Source organism: Glycine soja, chromosome 12 (genome assembly GCF_004193775.1).
Source record: "Glycine soja cultivar W05 chromosome 12, ASM419377v2, whole genome shotgun sequence".
NCBI lineage: Eukaryota > Viridiplantae > Streptophyta > Magnoliopsida > Fabales > Fabaceae > Glycine > Glycine soja.
In genome coordinates this window covers 2,705,560-2,723,868 of record NC_041013.1, presented here as the reverse complement: position 1 = coordinate 2,723,868, position 18,309 = coordinate 2,705,560, and the positions used below count along the sequence as shown (strand labels likewise).

The following is an 18,309-nucleotide window of genomic DNA, read 5'->3' as shown; positions in this document are numbered from 1 at the left end:
AAAAATACTTGATAGTAAAGGAGAGAAATAATTTTTAAAATTAAAATTTATTGATTTAGATTGTTATCTGTCAATAAATTTATTATACAATTAATCTACTATTAGCTCTTAGTCAAAGCTCATAATTTTTATTTTTAGTTTATAAATAAATGTTAATTTATTAATAAGAAAATTAAATCTATAATTTTATTTTATTTTTTACTATCCAACTCAACTAATATCTTCCTGATTAAATAATGTATTTGATATTCGTTTCTTATAAAAATCAGATAGAATATTGTTTAATTTTACTAATATGTTTTTTTAAAATTTGATATTAAAAATCATAACCAAAAAATTCAATAAAAATTAATCAATTCCATTGAAAAAAAAATACTTGGATACAAATATTAGGGTGAAAAAATAAATACTATAAATGAATTGTCTAACATTTTGGATTAGATAAAGCCTTTTTTTATCCATGATCGTCGAGGCAAGTGGTAACTTTTTCTTCAATGTGGCAAGTGGCAACTGATGACCATGAACCACGGTTGCTACCCAGGCCCACTATGATACTTTGCTCGGTCACGTAGCTTCCACGTTCAAAATTAAAATGATAAACAAATAATTTACATTACTAATTACTAAAAAAAATGTAACGTGTAATTCCTTTTATAAATCTATTTTCTTTCAAATAGGATATTGTTTGAATAACTTAAATTACTATTAACTATGTGAATCAATTTGAGCAGAAGTATCTCTCATAAAATATATATATATATATATATATATATAAAATCATTAAAAGAAAATACTTAAATCACTTTTAAATTTTTAGATTAAATCATTTAATTTTTTTATAATAATTTAACCAAAGGTTGTTACGTAATTATTTTGATCGAAAAGGTTAGATAATAATGCACATGGTTTTTTTGTACATCGATTATTTATACAACTTAAGTTCATTTTTTCTGTCGGCGCCTTTATCTTTTAATGTGTGCAGTATAGTGGCAAAAATCCAGATGTATAATAATATAATGGTTTTACATCTTTGTTATTTCTTTTTGTGTTTTATGTCTTGTTCAAGTATAAGTATAAACTAATTATTTAAAAAGATATCACTTTCTAAGTAAAAAAGATGATTTTGTATAACTTGTCATGTAAAATAATCTAAATGAAACAATTAAGAGTCTTGTTTTGAATTTTGACAATTAGCTAGTATTCAAAACTCAGCTTTTCCTATATATAGACACACAAGATGATTGAACTCGACAAAAGTAGATGATAGAGCATGCTGGAACCACAAAGATTCGAAGGTGAGTAATATGAAAGTAACTGTTCATCCATTCACAGCCACATGTTGTATAACTACCAGCCTGTGTTCGTGATGGCTTGCTATTATCGTTTGCCAGTGAAAAAAATGGCAAATTAATTGAAGCAAAACTACTAAAATGTATGTTAAGATTGATTACATCATGAAAGCACCAACAAATCGAATCTCATACTCGTATTCTCGTGTAAGCTTCTATTCTATTGTCGCATCTTTACTTTTTTATATTCTGAGCCATTTCCTTTTTTTTTATAGCCCAAAATACTTGTATATGGGCTTACAATAACAGTTTTTCTTGTGTTCTATGTACAGCCATATCAGGCTGGTTTCTAATGAACGAGCCCAGGGGAATGGAATTACAGAGGGCGCAAAAATTGAGCAAGTTACATTTGACCCCAAAGCTACACATTGATAAATACATTTTGGAAGTTGGAATAAAAATAGATACTAGAAAGAAAAAAAAAGTCTGAAAATTATTATTTTATTTAAAAAAGAATGGAAAATGCTAAAACCTACGGGGAGAAATGACAATGGAATCAGGGATGCGTGAGTTTGCATCTTGGGTGTAAGTTCATATTACTGTAATTTACCTGATTTACTCAAGAACTTATAAGGTTGGCCTACTAGTTGGAGAAGAAAGGAAAAAAGGTCACAGATTTAAATCTTTTCACTATTTTCTCTGGTTGAATCAAGTGTAGTTTGCACAAAAAGTTAAGTGCTCCACTTAAAATCATATTAATAATATCATAAATGAAAAATAAATGAAAAACATTTTTTTCATTCATAAAAATATTACAAAGTTGGTTTATTTATAAAAAAACAAAAAATGACTAATTTGAGTATCTAATATTAACTTACTCAAATAATTTTTAGTAACTAACTAACTGTCATAAAACAAGTAACTACTCAAATAACTTTTAATTTAATTATGATGTCATCTAGCTCACAATTTAGCAAATTTGATGAGTCAGAAATTGGAAAGACAAGTTAAATACATTTGATTTGTAGTGTTTATATAAACCGTTGTCATTTTCTTCTTCCAAAAATCAATGTTAAAATATTTCCCTTGTTGACCTTTTTTCTTTTTGCATTATGTAATATTTTTTATATTGATATTTTAAAAAAAAAAAAATATATATATATATATATATATATAATATAAAACATTCCTTCATTTTAATTTTTTGGACAAGAGGCCAACAATAATGCTATCTTTAAAGTCTTTCTTTCGTTTTTAAATCAAACCAGCTATAAAGTTCAAAGGAAGGTGTTCTGCGTCTGACTTTTCTCCAAAGCCTGAGACTGAATTAGATTCCAAAATCTAAAAGAAATTAGAAGGGGAGCAGAGCAATTGCTGAATGTTGCAACGAGCTTTGAGTTGGACATCAAAGAGATAATAATGTATGAGAAAAGCCTGCATCTGAGCAAAACATGAACAACGCACAGAAACACATGCAACTCAGTCTTTATTAAAGCCATCCTCTTTGGACTTTAATCCAAGTTTTTGTTCTGCATCAGCCTGTTAACACTTTTTGCATGTGCTCAAGTAAAAGGTTGAAGCTATGGACTCCTCAGCAGCTTAAAGATAACTTCATTGCCATCATTGGTAAACTTTGGAGTAATTTATTGAAACATAAGAAATTAATAACAGTACAATAATAAAATATCATTTATTAAGGGGCAAAATATAAGAGTTAGGATGGTTTTTATTAGATTAATATTTATCTAACAGGAATTAAATTATTGATATAAAAATTGTAGATTTATGCAAAGGGTCATGACTAGTTTTATACAAATGATCGTTTAAAGCTTCCAATCATTTTAGGACCCTTCAAAAGACTATATGTATTTTTTAAAAATATATATTGTTAGTTGAAAAGTTTATCGTGGTGATATATTTCACTAACTCATTTTTATTTTTTATATCACTTTAAAATAAAATTTATTATCAACATGATGATTATTATCAATTTCAAAACCTTTCACAATTATCTCTCCTTAATCTCTTCCATTTTTCTCTTCTTCCCTCCTATATCTTTCTAACTTTCCATTTTCTAAATTTATTTTGGGAGATTTTAATATCATTAAATATTATTATGGTAAATTGGTAATAACATAGTGGTGGGTATAGATAAGATAATAAATAACGATATTATTATTATTATTTCATATAAGATACCTTACCAAAAAAATATAAATAATAAGATATAAAGTGTTGTTTTGCTACTATTTCCTATTTTTTGTTAACTATAAATAATATTATAATGCACACACCATAGATTAATATTACAAGGTAGTTTAATTGAATTCAATGATAACAAAATATTCTTAACCATATGGTTCATTAGAAAAATAGACCATAATTAATTTGGAGTAGAATTTAATCCATAGATAAGTAAAGTCTAACAAAAAATTATTTCTATCCAGAATTATATTTAAATATTACTTAAATAATTCAACCTTATTTCAGTATATTAATTATTTATGTTTAATATTTTTTTGTTAATAATAAATTATCTGTTACCTTTTCATCTTGTACGTATATTCACTAAAAAAAAAGAGTAAACTTACGGGCTTTACTATGAATATAGATGAACTCAACCATATTAGATTTTCTTTTAAAAAAACTATTCATATATAAATCAGTCTTTTTCTATAATTATTTTGCGAGTGCCTAGTGATTTCAACAGGATGAAGAGAATTGAGATGAGATGAGAATATAGTATAAAACGCAAAGGGCCCATACAATCATAGATACGCGTGCAACCCAAAACCGAAATGGAAGAGTTGTCTTTGACTTCTCCCGCAAATCCCAAACCGTACGATATCTTTTGCAGTATCGTTTATCTGCTTTTGTTGGCACTTTATAATGTGCATATAGCGTCATAAGTGGCATGCTATGGTCCATCATTATGCCACCAAATGGGAAAGACATCACTTTCTTTCTTCGTCTCCCGCAAAGGCTTAAACCCCGCAATTTTTAGGTTGCTCTTTATTAGACCCTTGATGTCATTTAATAATTAGAGGTTAATTGAAAATGTTTAGTCAAATAATAATGAATTCTTAGAGAATCATTTTTTAAGTTAAATCAATTGTAGTTGTGATCTCCTTCTCATAGGGTGAAAGATGGACTTAATTTGCGGAGGGAATTGAAAATCACTCAATTGAACCGAAATAAAAGGAGTAAAGATAGATCATCAAGAGGAGGAGGAAGTCCCTCTAATTCCATCACTAATTTAACCAAGGAACATGAGAAATCAACCGCAGAACTGTTTCCAACTAGTAATTGAAATAATATAAATTGAGTTATATATTCTCAACAACCAATCAGATTGATCCCGTGTTGGTCATTTGATCTCTTGTGCATTCTTGATCCAAAAACAAAATCAGCAAGATATAAATTATTCTTGATCGAGTATAAAGCCAAATTTATTTATAGATATACTTTTTACATAAATAAATAGTTCTTCGTTCCTATCATACATACGTAAACTCTAAACTTGACACCCAATTTATAATAAATTAATTTAACTGCAAAGGGCATATTTTCCAATCTTCATTGATTTATGTTAGGACTAAAAAAGCTAACATAGAATGAAACATGAAAAAAAAAAAACGCACAATGAATAACCAATATACGTAAGTTCAAGATTTAAATGAAATAAAAAGGTATGTAATTATGATTAATGGCTTGTTCAGAAAGAGACGCCATTGTTTTCCTGTGCTTAATAATGTTTTAAGCTCCGAACGCAAAACGAAGAAAATTATGAAGGTTTGAAGCCGTCTTTTAGAAAGAAAAAAAAAATAATGGTAATGATTTTCATTGACTTGGTAAGATTGTACAGATTCACGCGTAATTTAAAGTTTCTGTAATCAGGGTATAATATTTTCTACCTGGTAATGAAAATAATGTTAATTAAAGAGGGACTAGGTCTAGGGCTTTCACTAATTAAGTTAAAAAACTAAACATGAAAAATAAACTACAATATTTTTTAATAAAGACATTGTTTTTCTTGTAACAATTTGAAAATTTCTTCTTAAAATATAAAATGGAATAATAGATAATGATTTTTATTGATAGTGCAAATAATGGATTTGACCCCTCTAAAATGATTTTTTTTGTTACTATAGATAACAAAATGTTGTAGCTAGAGAAATGTATTTTTTTTTTTACATAAACTAGTGAAACATACTTTAAAAATGGATAATGTGAAAATGGGAGGGGGTGTAATTAACTATATTAAAACTTGGGTTAAATTAAAAATGTGGTCCCTATACTTTGACACTATATGGAAAAAATAAAAACTCTACATTTTTCTTCTTAAATGATTTTTCTTTTTTTTTTCACAAATTATTCCCATCATTTGTCAACATAACACTATCAATGCCAAAGTATTTTTCTCATAATGACTAAATAAAAAATCCATGTTAAACGTAAGGAAGAAGTCCATATTTTTTTTCCTATGAAGGGACCAAAATAAAATATACGTTAAATTTATTTTACATAGAGACTAAAATTATAAAAAAAAAAAATCTCAAATATAGAGATTAAATCTAATATTGTTGGCAGACAATGAGAACCATTACAAATATAAACGATTGTTTAAGTGATTTTTAACTAATACTCAATAACATTGTTGAATTGTTCATAAATATCATGATATTTGTGGATGACAACAACAACATTGTACTGTATTTTATTCTAAGGTTGGTAGCTAGTGTGACAGAGAAAAGGAAGCAGTTGTCCTGGTTTATATATATATATTGCCATTCTTACAGCTGTCCCCGATCACAACGTGAAGCACGTTACAAGGACCAAGCCCCTCCCACAACTCCTTCCTTATTTTCCACTTCTAAGTTCTGACAGAGCAAGTTTGGCGGAGTTCACTGTCTACGTTACAAATTCAACGGAGTTATGTTTACCGATTATTGTTGTTCGTCTAGCTTAGACATGTTACTACAAAATATAAATTAAAATAAACAATGAAAATGAAGATTAACGCGCCAGTCCAATCAAATTTATCCTTCATATATGGTGGATTTCTTCTAAAGTGGGGAAGATAGATAAACGAACACACCCAATCTAATTTGCACCGTTTCATCAGGTAAATATCATGATGTGGAAGGCGGATGAAGTTCTATTTACATATTTGCACGTGAAAATAAAAACTTTGCTTTTGTACATGCGGAGGAGTATTAGGATAATTAAGTGATTATTTATCTTATTGGAATATCCTGACACTTAAATCATTTATCTCCTCAAATATAATAAATGATAATAAATAATATATTCCATCAAGAATTTTACTCTTTATATACAATATTTATAGGCCTAGGATCCATTCCACGGATCTTACCTTTAAGATTAGTAAGAATATTAATCCATAATTACCTATTAATGAGATCTTAATGATAATTATTTTACTCTAAAGTAATTTTCTTCTTTTAATTTTTACTATAGACATCTTGTTCTTTACCTTGTCTTCGAGTGATCATGGTTGAGGGATGTTCGACGATGACCAAGAGGTGTCTTATCATAAGTATGGATGTTGCATTAGAGTGGATGGAGAGCTTGAATTGATGGGTATGCACTAAGAACATAAGTCCTCAAGAAAAGCTTTAAAAAAATTATATCATACTATAATCAAATTGAGCAATGATTAATATGATTATCTATAATATATTAAGGATTTTGCTAATCATTATCATTAGGATATTGGCTAATAAATTATTAATAAAAGAAAGTTTTTATAAAAATTATAGAAAAACACAATTTTATGCATTTTAATAAGAAAATCTTTTATTTTTTTAACCAGTCTTAAAAACACTAGTTAATATTTATCATATACTAATGCGATTACTTTGATTTTCAAGTACCACCAGAATCTAACTCACCTAAATTTTTATATAAAAAAATGGTTATACATCTTTCATTATATTGACAATACCTAGAACGTGATTGAATATCTTTTGATCACGACTGAACATCCCCAGTCACAACCAAGTGTCTATTGATTAATTATTATTCCATGATCATGATTGGATGTCCTCTTGAAACATGATTGGATATTCCTTCACTATTATCAAACATTTTGAACAAGTGATATATTCGAAACAAGTGAACCACTCTTCAAATATGATTTATTAATGTTATTTTTTATATGAAGAATTTCACAACTTTAATTAATACCAAGTATCATTTTAAAAAATGTCAATAACTTATAAATGATCTAATGATGAGTGGATTTGTGTTTTATAAACAAAAAAAAAATATGGAGTAAAAGATAATTATGTTTTGAGTAGGATAAGATCAATGTGTGAAAAAAAAATAGATTGACAGCAAGATGATAAAAGACTTAACATATAAAACTCCAATTATGAGATTTTTTATGTCGCATTTCAAATCTCAATAATCTTTTAAAATGTAATTTAATATTGAAATATATTAAAATGTGAATGTTATTTTTTATTTTTTGTGTGTTTAATAGGTGTGTATGGTTAGTGTAAAAGTTCTTATGCTATTATAGTAAATGACGCAGTAAAAGAAATATACACTGGTTAATATATAAATTATTTATTTATTTTTATTACCTACAAGGATTTGGTTGAATTAAATAGATCTAATTTTATTTTAATATTTTAATTCAAATGGATCAAGTAAAAAAATTAAGTAAAACCAGTCCCTTTATTTTCAATTTTCTTTACTTAAATCTTACCGATCAAAATATCAAATTTTACTCAAAATAAAAAAACCTCAAAATATATGGACAACCTTGATCCCTATAGTAATTATCTTATGACAGTGCCCATAAGGAACTACGTTCTAGTCCGGTACACACATAAACTCAAAATTTGATAATAAATTCTAATGTCACATCTGACAAGATATTTCAAATTTTATTGTTTTTTTACTGAAATTTAAACTTTCAAAATGATTTCATATCTTAAATTTATCACAAACTCCTAAATCTTTGAATAGAAAATGAGAATTTGAAAGTTTTAAATTAAAAATAAATAAAGAAATGTAATTAATTAAAAAAACTAGACATGATTCAAATAAGCCATTTGTTTGGTAGAATGAATTGAAATCTAAAAAAATATTTGAATTAATTAGTATGGTGGAGATATAAGACCAACACTGATTTTTAAATTTTTCTCTTCAATTTCCTTTTATAGTGCAACTTTCAAATACAATTAAGTTAATTAAATAAGACAAGATTTCATTGTAAATCTAAGTCTTCATTTATTTTTTAATGTGAGACAGATACCAGTAATTATTTGTTTTTTCGTAATAAAGCAGGGTTTTAAAATCACAGATAAAATAGAAAAAAAAACCATAAATAAAGACTCGATCTCCCATAGGAAGTGCTACAGTATTTAATAACTGTAGTGACCGTTACACACAAAACTCCAAACGTGTCGATGCTCAGCTCAGCTCGTGGGAATAGAACTTTAATCCGTATGGACGGTTTCTCAAACACAGTCATTAAGACATTAACGTGAGTGGGTACAACTCTGCACGTGCCTAGGCGGCGTTTGGATCACAACCGCTCACATAAATACATCAATACCCACAAAGTCCCTCCCATCACGTGACTGGGAGAATAACATCGAAGCAAAAAGCAGGGACACAATCGTCATTTACCTTTCCCCTCTTCCACCTAAGCAAGAATAAGGAAAAAAGAAAAATAAAAAAGTCAAATTAAAAAAACGACAAGAAAGAAAAGAATAGAAACATGGAAGAAATAGACACACCCCTTCAGATTTACGCGCCCGCTGGTCCATTCCCAACTACGATGCGTGTGAGCTTCAGACTCTGAAGAGAGAGAGAGAGTGAAGACTCAACCGACGACTCTCTCTCTCTAACTCGCATTGTGTTCCGTTGTGTTCTGTTTCAGATCGTGGTTCGTCACTTCGTTGTTCGTGAAGTTGGTTCAGATTCTAACTGTTCTATTCCCTCATCAAGTATGTTTTTTTTTTCCTTCTTCCCTATCACTATTCTCTCTGTTTTTTTTTTCTTTTTTCTTTTTTATACAAAATCTGACAGTTACTTAACGCTACCGTGCTACGTTGTGGCTTGTGCCGGCTTCTGAAGAAGAATACACTTGCTAAGTTCCAAAAGATCCGCTCATGTTGTGAACCTTGATTTGAAGAATACACTTAACGCTACGTTGCATCATTCAACGAGGCATTTATTTAAGAGAATTAGAGATGATCAATTATTTCTATTTCAGTTCATATCCGATTTTCTGAATTGTGATCTCGAATATGTAAAAAAAAAAAAACCAGCTCCAGAACTTATCGGAGGTTGCGGATTCATAAATTAACCACGCTATGCTGTGAATGTGGATTAGGTTATCGGTGTTACAGTATGGCGAAAAGGACATGTGGAAGTTGAGAGGTGAAAATTCCTTGGTTTGCAAATAAAAAAAAATGATATGAATGAGAATGAGTGACTGTTTCTGATGCTTTTGTTAATTGGCCAGAAGTAAAAATAAAGAGGAGGAGGGTGGAAAAAAAACTGAAAAGGATGGTACTGTTTGTTTGGGACCAGTGTTGTGCTGCGTGTGCATAACTACCAATTTTTTATGGTCAATTTCATATTTATTATTATTTAAAAACTCTGTTACTTCGTTCTCAAGCGTTATTGGGGGGTCGCTGCTGTTGAAAGCTTTCTATTCTTACATCACGATTGGTCTTTGTTGAAGGAAGGATTAATGGAAAAGGGAACCCCGCTTTTTTATGCTTTGTGTTTAGCCCCAGCAACACTTTTTTTTTTTTTTTTGTAATTTTTCTTTTCCCTTGCTCCTTCTTTATTCTTCTCTCCATATGAAGCTTGGTACCAAAGAATATATAAGTAAAAGACCGGCATGTTCTTTAACCGGGTTAAACTAAAACCATGATTAATCGTCCCTCTCTCTCTCTTAAAACAGAAGTCTTTTGGTTTTAGGTCGTGATATATTGCCAACCACTGATAGTTTGATGATAAAAGCGTAATTAGTTAGCATTCTGTTTTGTCTCGGTCTTTCTTTCGTTGGTTGGAAATAAATATAATCTAAAGTTAGCTCGTTATTGCTGTTATTGCCTATTTTATTTATCAACCGAAATTAATGGGTTGCTATCTTTTCTGAGTTTGGTCATTTCATGATTATGAATTATGATTATCACTAGCATTTAGTAAAGGGCTTAGTATTTTTTGTGAACTCCCAGATCTTTTCTTTTAAATGCTTGCATTTTGGGAAATGAAGAATAACTTTAATAGTTACCCACCCCACTTGTCCTCTTTTAGGAGTCATGAGCTTGCTCTGAGGTCTGATTAGCTTGCTAATTGGGTTGGAGAAATCATTGAGTTAAAAGAGAGAAATGGGAGCTATTGCTGGAGAAGAGCTTCTGAAATGGGAGAAGATGCAAGGAGTGAGCAGTCGCGAAGAGAAGATTCTGGTGTCAATAAGACTGAGGCCTTTGAATGAGAAGGAAATTGCTGCTAATGAATCAGCAGACTGGGAATGCATTAATGATACTACCATCTTGTACCGGAACACGCTGCGTGAGGGTTCCACATTTCCAAGCGCCTACACATTTGGTAAGCAAATGCCTCTTTTTAATAATGTTGCCTTATTATTTTGGAATTTGTATTGCCATTGAAACTGAAATATTCAGTTTCAGGCTTAGACCTGATATTAAAAAGTACTAACAAGTATTGGGGAATTAACGTGGGTTAGATTTGGCAAATATATAGTCCTAAAGGGATCACTTTCCTTCACCTGAAAAATGATGTTTAATTATTTTTTATATTTCGAATAGTTTCGGATTGCATTGCTTTGGCTTAAGGCAAGGCAATGCACTTTTTTCCTAATTTACGTTTTCATTGGTGGTAGACAGAGTATTTCGGGGTGATTGTGTCACAAGGCAGGTATATGAGGAAGGAGCCAAAGAAGTTGCTCTTTCAGTTGTCAGTGGAATTAACTGTGAGTATATATTTTTATGCTGGTTTGTTTCTTAAACGCTTTGCGCACTTTGATTGATATAGGTGTCTATATATTCTTTCAGCAAGTATTTTTGCATATGGGCAAACAAGTAGTGGAAAGACATACACGATGGTTGGAATAACTGAATACGCTGTTGCAGATATTTTTGACTATATAACGAGGGTAATTAGACTACTATTATATTGATATATGCCTGTTTAACTCTTGGCTTTCATTCTCCACCAGAGATCTTGTTTATAACATTATTAGTAAGTGCTATTGACAAAAGAATATTTTGACTTTTTTAGCATGAAGAAAGAGCATTTATATTGAAGTTCTCAGCAATTGAAATTTACAATGAAATTGTTAGAGACCTCCTCAGCACGGACAACACTCCACTTAGACTACGTGATGATCCTGAGGTGAATTCCTTTTATATATATATTGGATAGAAGTTTAATACTAAAAAAGATTGCATAATTAACTGTTGTTTTCTTGATTAATTATTTTCATCAGAAAGGGCCCATTTTAGAGAAACTCACAGAGGAGACTCTACGGGACTGGGAGCATTTAAAAGAGCTTCTAGCCTACAGTGAAGGTAAAGAACTTTGCAGAGTTTTCTTGTTATAGGGTAGTCAGTAGTCGGTACCATTATATTGCTTAATGCTTACTTTATTCTTGCAGCTCAGAGACAGGTGGGAGAGACATACCTAAATGAAAAGAGTTCTAGATCTCACCAAATTATAAGATTGGTACGTGCATTCCACTTGTATGCTTAAAATATTGTGCTTTATATTTTTTACTGATAGGACTTCCATTAATGGAGTTACAATCTTTCAGACAATGGAGAGTTCTGCCAGGGAATTCCTGGGCAAGGGCAACTCAGCGACCCTAGTAGCTAGTGTGGTATGTTTACATTTTTTAAAATTCCCCTATTGTTCTGGGCATGAATTGTTTATCAAAGATTTTATAATTATTTAATTTGTTTCTCTGCAGAATTTAGTTGATTTGGCAGGGAGTGAGCGCGCATCTCAGGCATCATCAGCTGGGATGAGATTAAAAGAAGGTTGTCATATAAACCGGAGTTTACTTACTCTTGGAACAGTTATTCGTAAGCTTAGGTTGTCTACTTCTTCCTTAGCTTATGATGTCTTCCTTATTTACGCAGTTTCTAATATAGTTAGAAAATCTAATTTTAGTATTGCTTAGTCTTATTAGGTTGCTTACATTCTTTATGCATGAAACTGACTAGCACAATACTTCATCTTTTTGCACTATTATAATATCATAGGCTAATGTAGTAGGATAGCGCTTCTATGTATAAAATATTAGGGTAATCTCTTTGGTTAATTTATATGAAACTGAGTTGTTAGAGAGCTGAAATCTTGTTAATGTGATGTTTATTTCACCCATCGTCAAGAAATTGAGACAAAGGAAGACAGATTAGTGTACCCTGTTTCTAATTGGAGATATTTTTACATTAGAAATCTTCTGTATGTTCAAACTTTAAGGCAGGAGCTACTCTGTATAACTGTTCATTTGTAAAACTTGGAAGTTCCCCGGTGCTGCCATTGAAATCTTAGATGATGCTCTTGAAACTCCCTTCCCGATTTCTAGTTTCTGTTGATTCTTTCTTCTAACCATATCAAAATAGAAGAAGTTTGAAGTTCTATTGACATAATGTGAATGAATGCAGTAAGGGAAGACATGGACACATCAATTACAGAGACTCCAAGTTGACACGCATACTGCAGCCTTGTTTGGGTGGAAATGCTAGAACAGCTATCATTTGCACTTTGAGCCCTGCACGTAGCCATGTTGAGCAAACCAGAAACACACTTCTTTTTGCTTGTTGTGCAAAAGAGGTGACCACTAAAGCACAGGTTAATGTCGTGATGTCTGATAAGGCGTTGGTCAAGCATTTGCAAAAAGAGGTGGCTAGATTGGAGAGTGAGTTGAAAACTCCTGGTCCTGCTACCTCCAATTGTGATTATGCAGCATTATTGAGAAAGAAAGATCTTCAGATAGAAAAGGTCATATAATTTACTGTTTGAATTTTTATGCTATTATGTTTGTATTGATTGTGGACATGTCTATGTATGGAATTTCAAAGATATTTAGAACAATATTGTGCAGTAACCTCTCTTTTCTGGCTACTTGAGTTAGTGAACTGTACTGCCCTTGTGAATTTATGTATCCTAATATTGAAGAAGGGCTGCATCATGTTTGAGTAGACCCCAAATAGACTGCTAGTTTACCCGTCTTTTTCTATATTTTTGGGTGGGGGCAGGGTTTTTCTTCAATATATCTTACTGTTATTTAAGTTTTGTTGGTGATTAGAGATAGCCTTCAACATGTGTGCCAAACTCTCCTTGGAAACACTTGAATGTAGCAGCCATTTTATATATGTTTCTTGCTTTTTTGGGTGAAATTGGATATCTTAGATGTAGTAGTAGAGATGTTAATAGCATTTTACATTTTCCTTACTCCTTAGATGTTGATGATATGAGTTTCAATTATTCAGATGGAGAAGGAGATTAGGGAGCTAACTAAGCAACGTGACCTTGCTCAATCAAGGGTTGAGGATTTGCTTCGCATGGTCGGAAAGGATCAGATATCTGGAAAAGTAGTTTCTATTTTGTAATTTCTTTTACATATTTGAGATCATGCCTCTAAATTGGGATTGTTTTTGTTCAGGCTAGCATTAATAATCATCTTAATCTGCAGGAAGGGGAAGATATCTGGGAAGATGATTGTTCAGTATCAGAGTCATCCAGCATTTGTGGTCCTCATCGTCCTAATACACATATTAGAGAGTTCAACAATCCTCATTATAATGATGGAGACAGTGATCCTGATGGTAGGTCCTTGCATATTTATGCCTGTAGTAGTTAGTTTGATAAAAATGATTATATTCTTTGGTGGAACTGCATCAGATCCCGCCATTATTATACATTCGTTAGCTTTTGCTTGTACAGAAGACCCTGATGATTATTGCAAAGAAGTTCGATGTGTTGAGAATGGGGAGTTAGCTTTACCAATATCTGGAGACGAAAGTGGAATAAGCCAAGAAATATCTTCACATTTGAATGAAGATACTGGAGACAGTCAGATCCAAGAAAATTCAACATTGCTGGAGCAGAGACTGCATGTTGTACAGTCAACCATTGATTCTCTTGTATGTCCTTCCCCTGATGAACAATCTCCACAGGTCATGTCAGAAAATAATAAGAATCTTAGATTAACTAGAAGCTGGAGTTGTACGGAATATCACATGACTGGTTCTCCCGAGTCAGTAGGGGGAATACAGAGGACTCCAGCCAATGGATATGAAAAAGGATTCCCTGGAAGGCCAGATGGTTTGCAGAAGTTTCCTCCATTAAATTATGATGGTTCCACAAAATTGTTAAGGAATGGTTCTCAGTCTTCCATGGGAAGTCTTTCTGTGGATGATCTTAGAGCCAGCAGCATCAGAACATCTGCTGATGAGGATATTACTAGCATCCATACTTTTGTTGCTGGGATGAAAGAAATGGTCAAACAAGAATATGAGAAGCATCTTGTTGATGGTCAGGTGAGAATAAATCATTTTAGCTGCTTTCTTGATCCCCTTCAAATTCAATTAATGAATTACTGATCTTTTAACTGAAATTGAACATGATCCTAAGTAATGAAAATTGTTGTATGCCATTTATTCAATATATGACTGTTGTACTGTAGTACTGTTTACAACTATGGCTTCTTAAGTAGGTGAGAGAAACTCCAACTTCGACTGTAACAAGACTTTTATCTTGATACTTGTAGGAGGCATGTATAATGAATTGACAATTTGACTTAATTATATCTATATTCATACAACGTTCCATTTGATGATTTAAATCTGAATTTTGGAATGTCAGTTTTTGAATCTTGATGCTTGATGGTACTTTTGAGTAAATTCTGCTTTCTGAATTGTAGGATCAGGAGACAGGAAGAAAGAACGTGAAAGATGTGGGTGTGGATCCGATGTTGGAGGCGCCTAGATCTCCTTTAGATTGGTCTCTGCAATTCAAGAGACAGCAGAAAGAGATAATTGAACTGTGGCAATCTTGCTGTGTACCATTGACCCACAGGACCTACTTCTTTCTTTTGTTTAGGGGTGATCCAACAGACTCCATTTACATGGAGGTAGAACTTAGAAGATTATCCTTCCTCAAAGAATCATTTTCTGATGGAAACCAGTCTGTGAGCGATAGTCAGACAATCACACTAGCTTCAAGGTTCTCTCGTTCTGCTACTTATGCCTTTATTTGAGTATCTGATATATTTGGAATTCAAGACGGCCAATGAAAATTTTCGACGGAAACCCTTTGATATATGTTGAGAAATAGATCATGACTATTGCTAATAATATGCTATTGAGTATTTACAAATAAAGTCTCTTCATCCCTTACAAAAAACTATTTCAACTTTGCAAGTTTTGTATATTTGATTCACTTGGTTTTTCCTTGCACCATAGTAGTTGGGCTTATTTACTAGAGTATTTCATGCTGACATGTATATGCTTGGGGATACAGCGTGAAAGCTCTTCGGCGAGAAAGAGGAATGCTTGTGAAGCTTATGCAGAGGAGGCTTTCGGAGAAGGAGCGAAGAAGGCTATACGAGGAGTGGGGCATTGCATTGGATTCAAAGCGCAGGAGGGTGCAACTAGGGAACCGTTTATGGAGCGAAAATGATATGAACCACGTAATGCAAAGTGCTACAATAGTTGCCAAGTTAGTGAGGTTTTGGGAAAGAGGCAAGGCCCTCAAGGAGATGTTTGGCCTTAGCTTCACACCCCAACTCACGGGGCGAAGATCATCTTATCCATGGAAAAATAGCTCAACATCTCTTTTATAGTCGTTTTTATTTTTTGGCCCTCACGTGTACAGTGTTAGAGAAATTTTATCAGAGTTTCTGATTGATGTATGCCTCTTCGTTGAGATGAGAGATGTATGAGTTCTTCTTGATTGGGCGGTTGTATTGTCTTTTTTATAGTTCTGGTTTATCATTTAACAAAGTGACATTTTTTGTTTTCTTTTCGTTACTTCAATTCCCTGGTGCAAGGTTTGTTGTGTTGCTTGTTTCATTGTAAACTACTTTCTCTCCCTCACATTCGAGTTTGGACGAAGCCGTATATACTTTTGTGTACGTACTACGTACACTGAGACGATCGAATTGTGTCATGAGGCAGAGTCAGTATAGATCATTTTAGCTAAACTGTTAGTGTTATGGATTGGTTCGTGTTTTTAATTTCTCTGTTATTAAAGAGTTATTGTTGAATTATTCTGATTAAATATTTCAACATTCTCTCTCTTTTTTTTTTCACTCCTTTATATGCACATTTCATACACTACTTTTACCACTAGTTTAAAATAAATCTTTCAATCATATCAAACTACTCAATTTATTTTCATTTATTTGTTTCAATATTTTCTCTTTCATCAGTTTCTAAATTGAAGTTGATAGTTGCTTTTTAACAAATTTATCAACAATCGAAAAAAAAGTAAATAACATTAGATAACAATTTAAAATATTCACTGTAAATATTAATGTAATTTTTAGATTTAAATATATTTATTTATTATAAATTTTAGTATAATTTAATTTATATATTGAAAACCATTTATTATTATAGGCATTAAAATTTATATATTAAAAAACATTTATTATGTAATTTATCTAATATAATAAAAATAAAGATCGAGACATAAAATTTAGAAGGTTTAACAGAATTGAATTAGAAGACATTAATATTAATAAAACTTTTTATATTATGATTCTTGAAAAACATTCAATCTATCATATATAGTATGCTTAATAACTTTTAAAAAATTATCTTAAAATAATTTATATGATAATTTATAATTGGATGATAATATAAAATTATTTTTATTGTTAATATATAGACATTAACTTCTTATCATTTTGTCATAAATTATTGTATATAATAAATTATTATTTTTTATAGTAATTATTTTAATTTTATATTTATAATTTATTTTTAATTAATTAATAGTGTAAATTGTTTTCTATTCTAACAATGTATCAAATTAAACTAAAAATAAAGACAACGAATAAGTTGTCATCTTGGTTACCTACCGACGACAAAATGACAATAAACCCTATTGGTTTCGACCAATTAAATATTAGGCCCTAACTATATAGACTGGAGTGGAGTGTGGTACTGGCTAACCACAAATTCCACATCTGAGTTGGGCTTTTGTTGAGTACAGATCCTCTGCTGCCTCTACACCTGAAATCTCTCTGCAGTAGGAATTGTAGTCATTGATCACACTCTCTCTCTTTGTTAACTTCTAGTAGTATTGTGATTTAACCAGTCAATGGTCCAGATTTTGCATCAAGATGGCTATAGAGAAATTTGGTTTCAAAGGATATGTGTTCGCTTCTGTTACTGTTTTGTGACTTGGAAAATGGTTTACCAATAATAGTGTTGGAAAATCTTATGACGGGATTTTTTATATTTAAAGATTTGTAATAATTCACGCCTAGAATATAACTATTGAACTAATTGAACTGGATGTTGTGGTAACAGGATTTGGAGAAAAAAAGAAAAAGAAAAAAGATTGAGTTGTTTTAAAGGAAGACATTCATCTTAGAAAGTAAATGAAAAAAATAATTGTAGCTTAAAATTAGTGATTAAGATTATAATTAAATTCATTTATATATATATAATGAATTGTGTTAGTGTTTGAATTTTAATTATTATTTTCAACAAATAATTATAATTCTTATCTTATTTTTAGAGTGAAACTCTCAATTTATAAAAGTTAAATCTAAGAAATATATTTGAATAAGACTTAAAATTTGGTTATGATCGAATCATGCATGCATCTTGATCAGTCTCACTTAGCTATAAAGTTCCTTAACTTCCTTTTAACAATTGGATACAAATTTAATCTATTTTTATTGCCTTTTTAGAAATATTTATTCGTCTTAAATACATATACTTATCTCATATTATCAAAATTTTATTATTTTAGTATACTAGAA

General features: G+C 30.9%; 1 protein-coding gene across 4 annotated transcripts; it reads left to right on the top strand.

Annotated features, from left to right (window-relative positions):
* The first annotated feature begins 9,064 nt into the window (after positions 1-9,064).
* Positions 9,065-16,578, top strand: LOC114379328 (kinesin-like protein KIN-7E). Of its 4 annotated transcripts, XM_028337971.1 has the most exons (16): positions 9,065-9,274; positions 9,405-9,710; positions 10,599-10,892; positions 11,188-11,277; positions 11,360-11,460; positions 11,586-11,699; positions 11,794-11,875; positions 11,962-12,029; positions 12,118-12,183; positions 12,274-12,398; positions 12,974-13,310; positions 13,802-13,903; positions 14,005-14,137; positions 14,241-14,851; positions 15,235-15,536; positions 15,834-16,578. In XM_028337971.1, exons 3-16 carry the CDS (start codon positions 10,673-10,675, stop codon positions 16,153-16,155), a joined length of 2,673 nt encoding a protein of 890 aa, XP_028193772.1. In that variant the 5' UTR covers positions 9,065-9,274; positions 9,405-9,710; positions 10,599-10,672; the 3' UTR covers positions 16,156-16,578. The 4 variants fall into 4 exon arrangements, with proteins under 4 accessions (XP_028193772.1, XP_028193774.1, XP_028193773.1 ...); XM_028337973.1 differs by lacking the exon at positions 9,405-9,710 and having other exon boundaries at positions 14,259-14,851; XM_028337972.1 differs by lacking the exon at positions 9,405-9,710 and having other exon boundaries at positions 14,256-14,851.
* Positions 16,579-18,309: the final 1,731 nt, after the last annotated feature.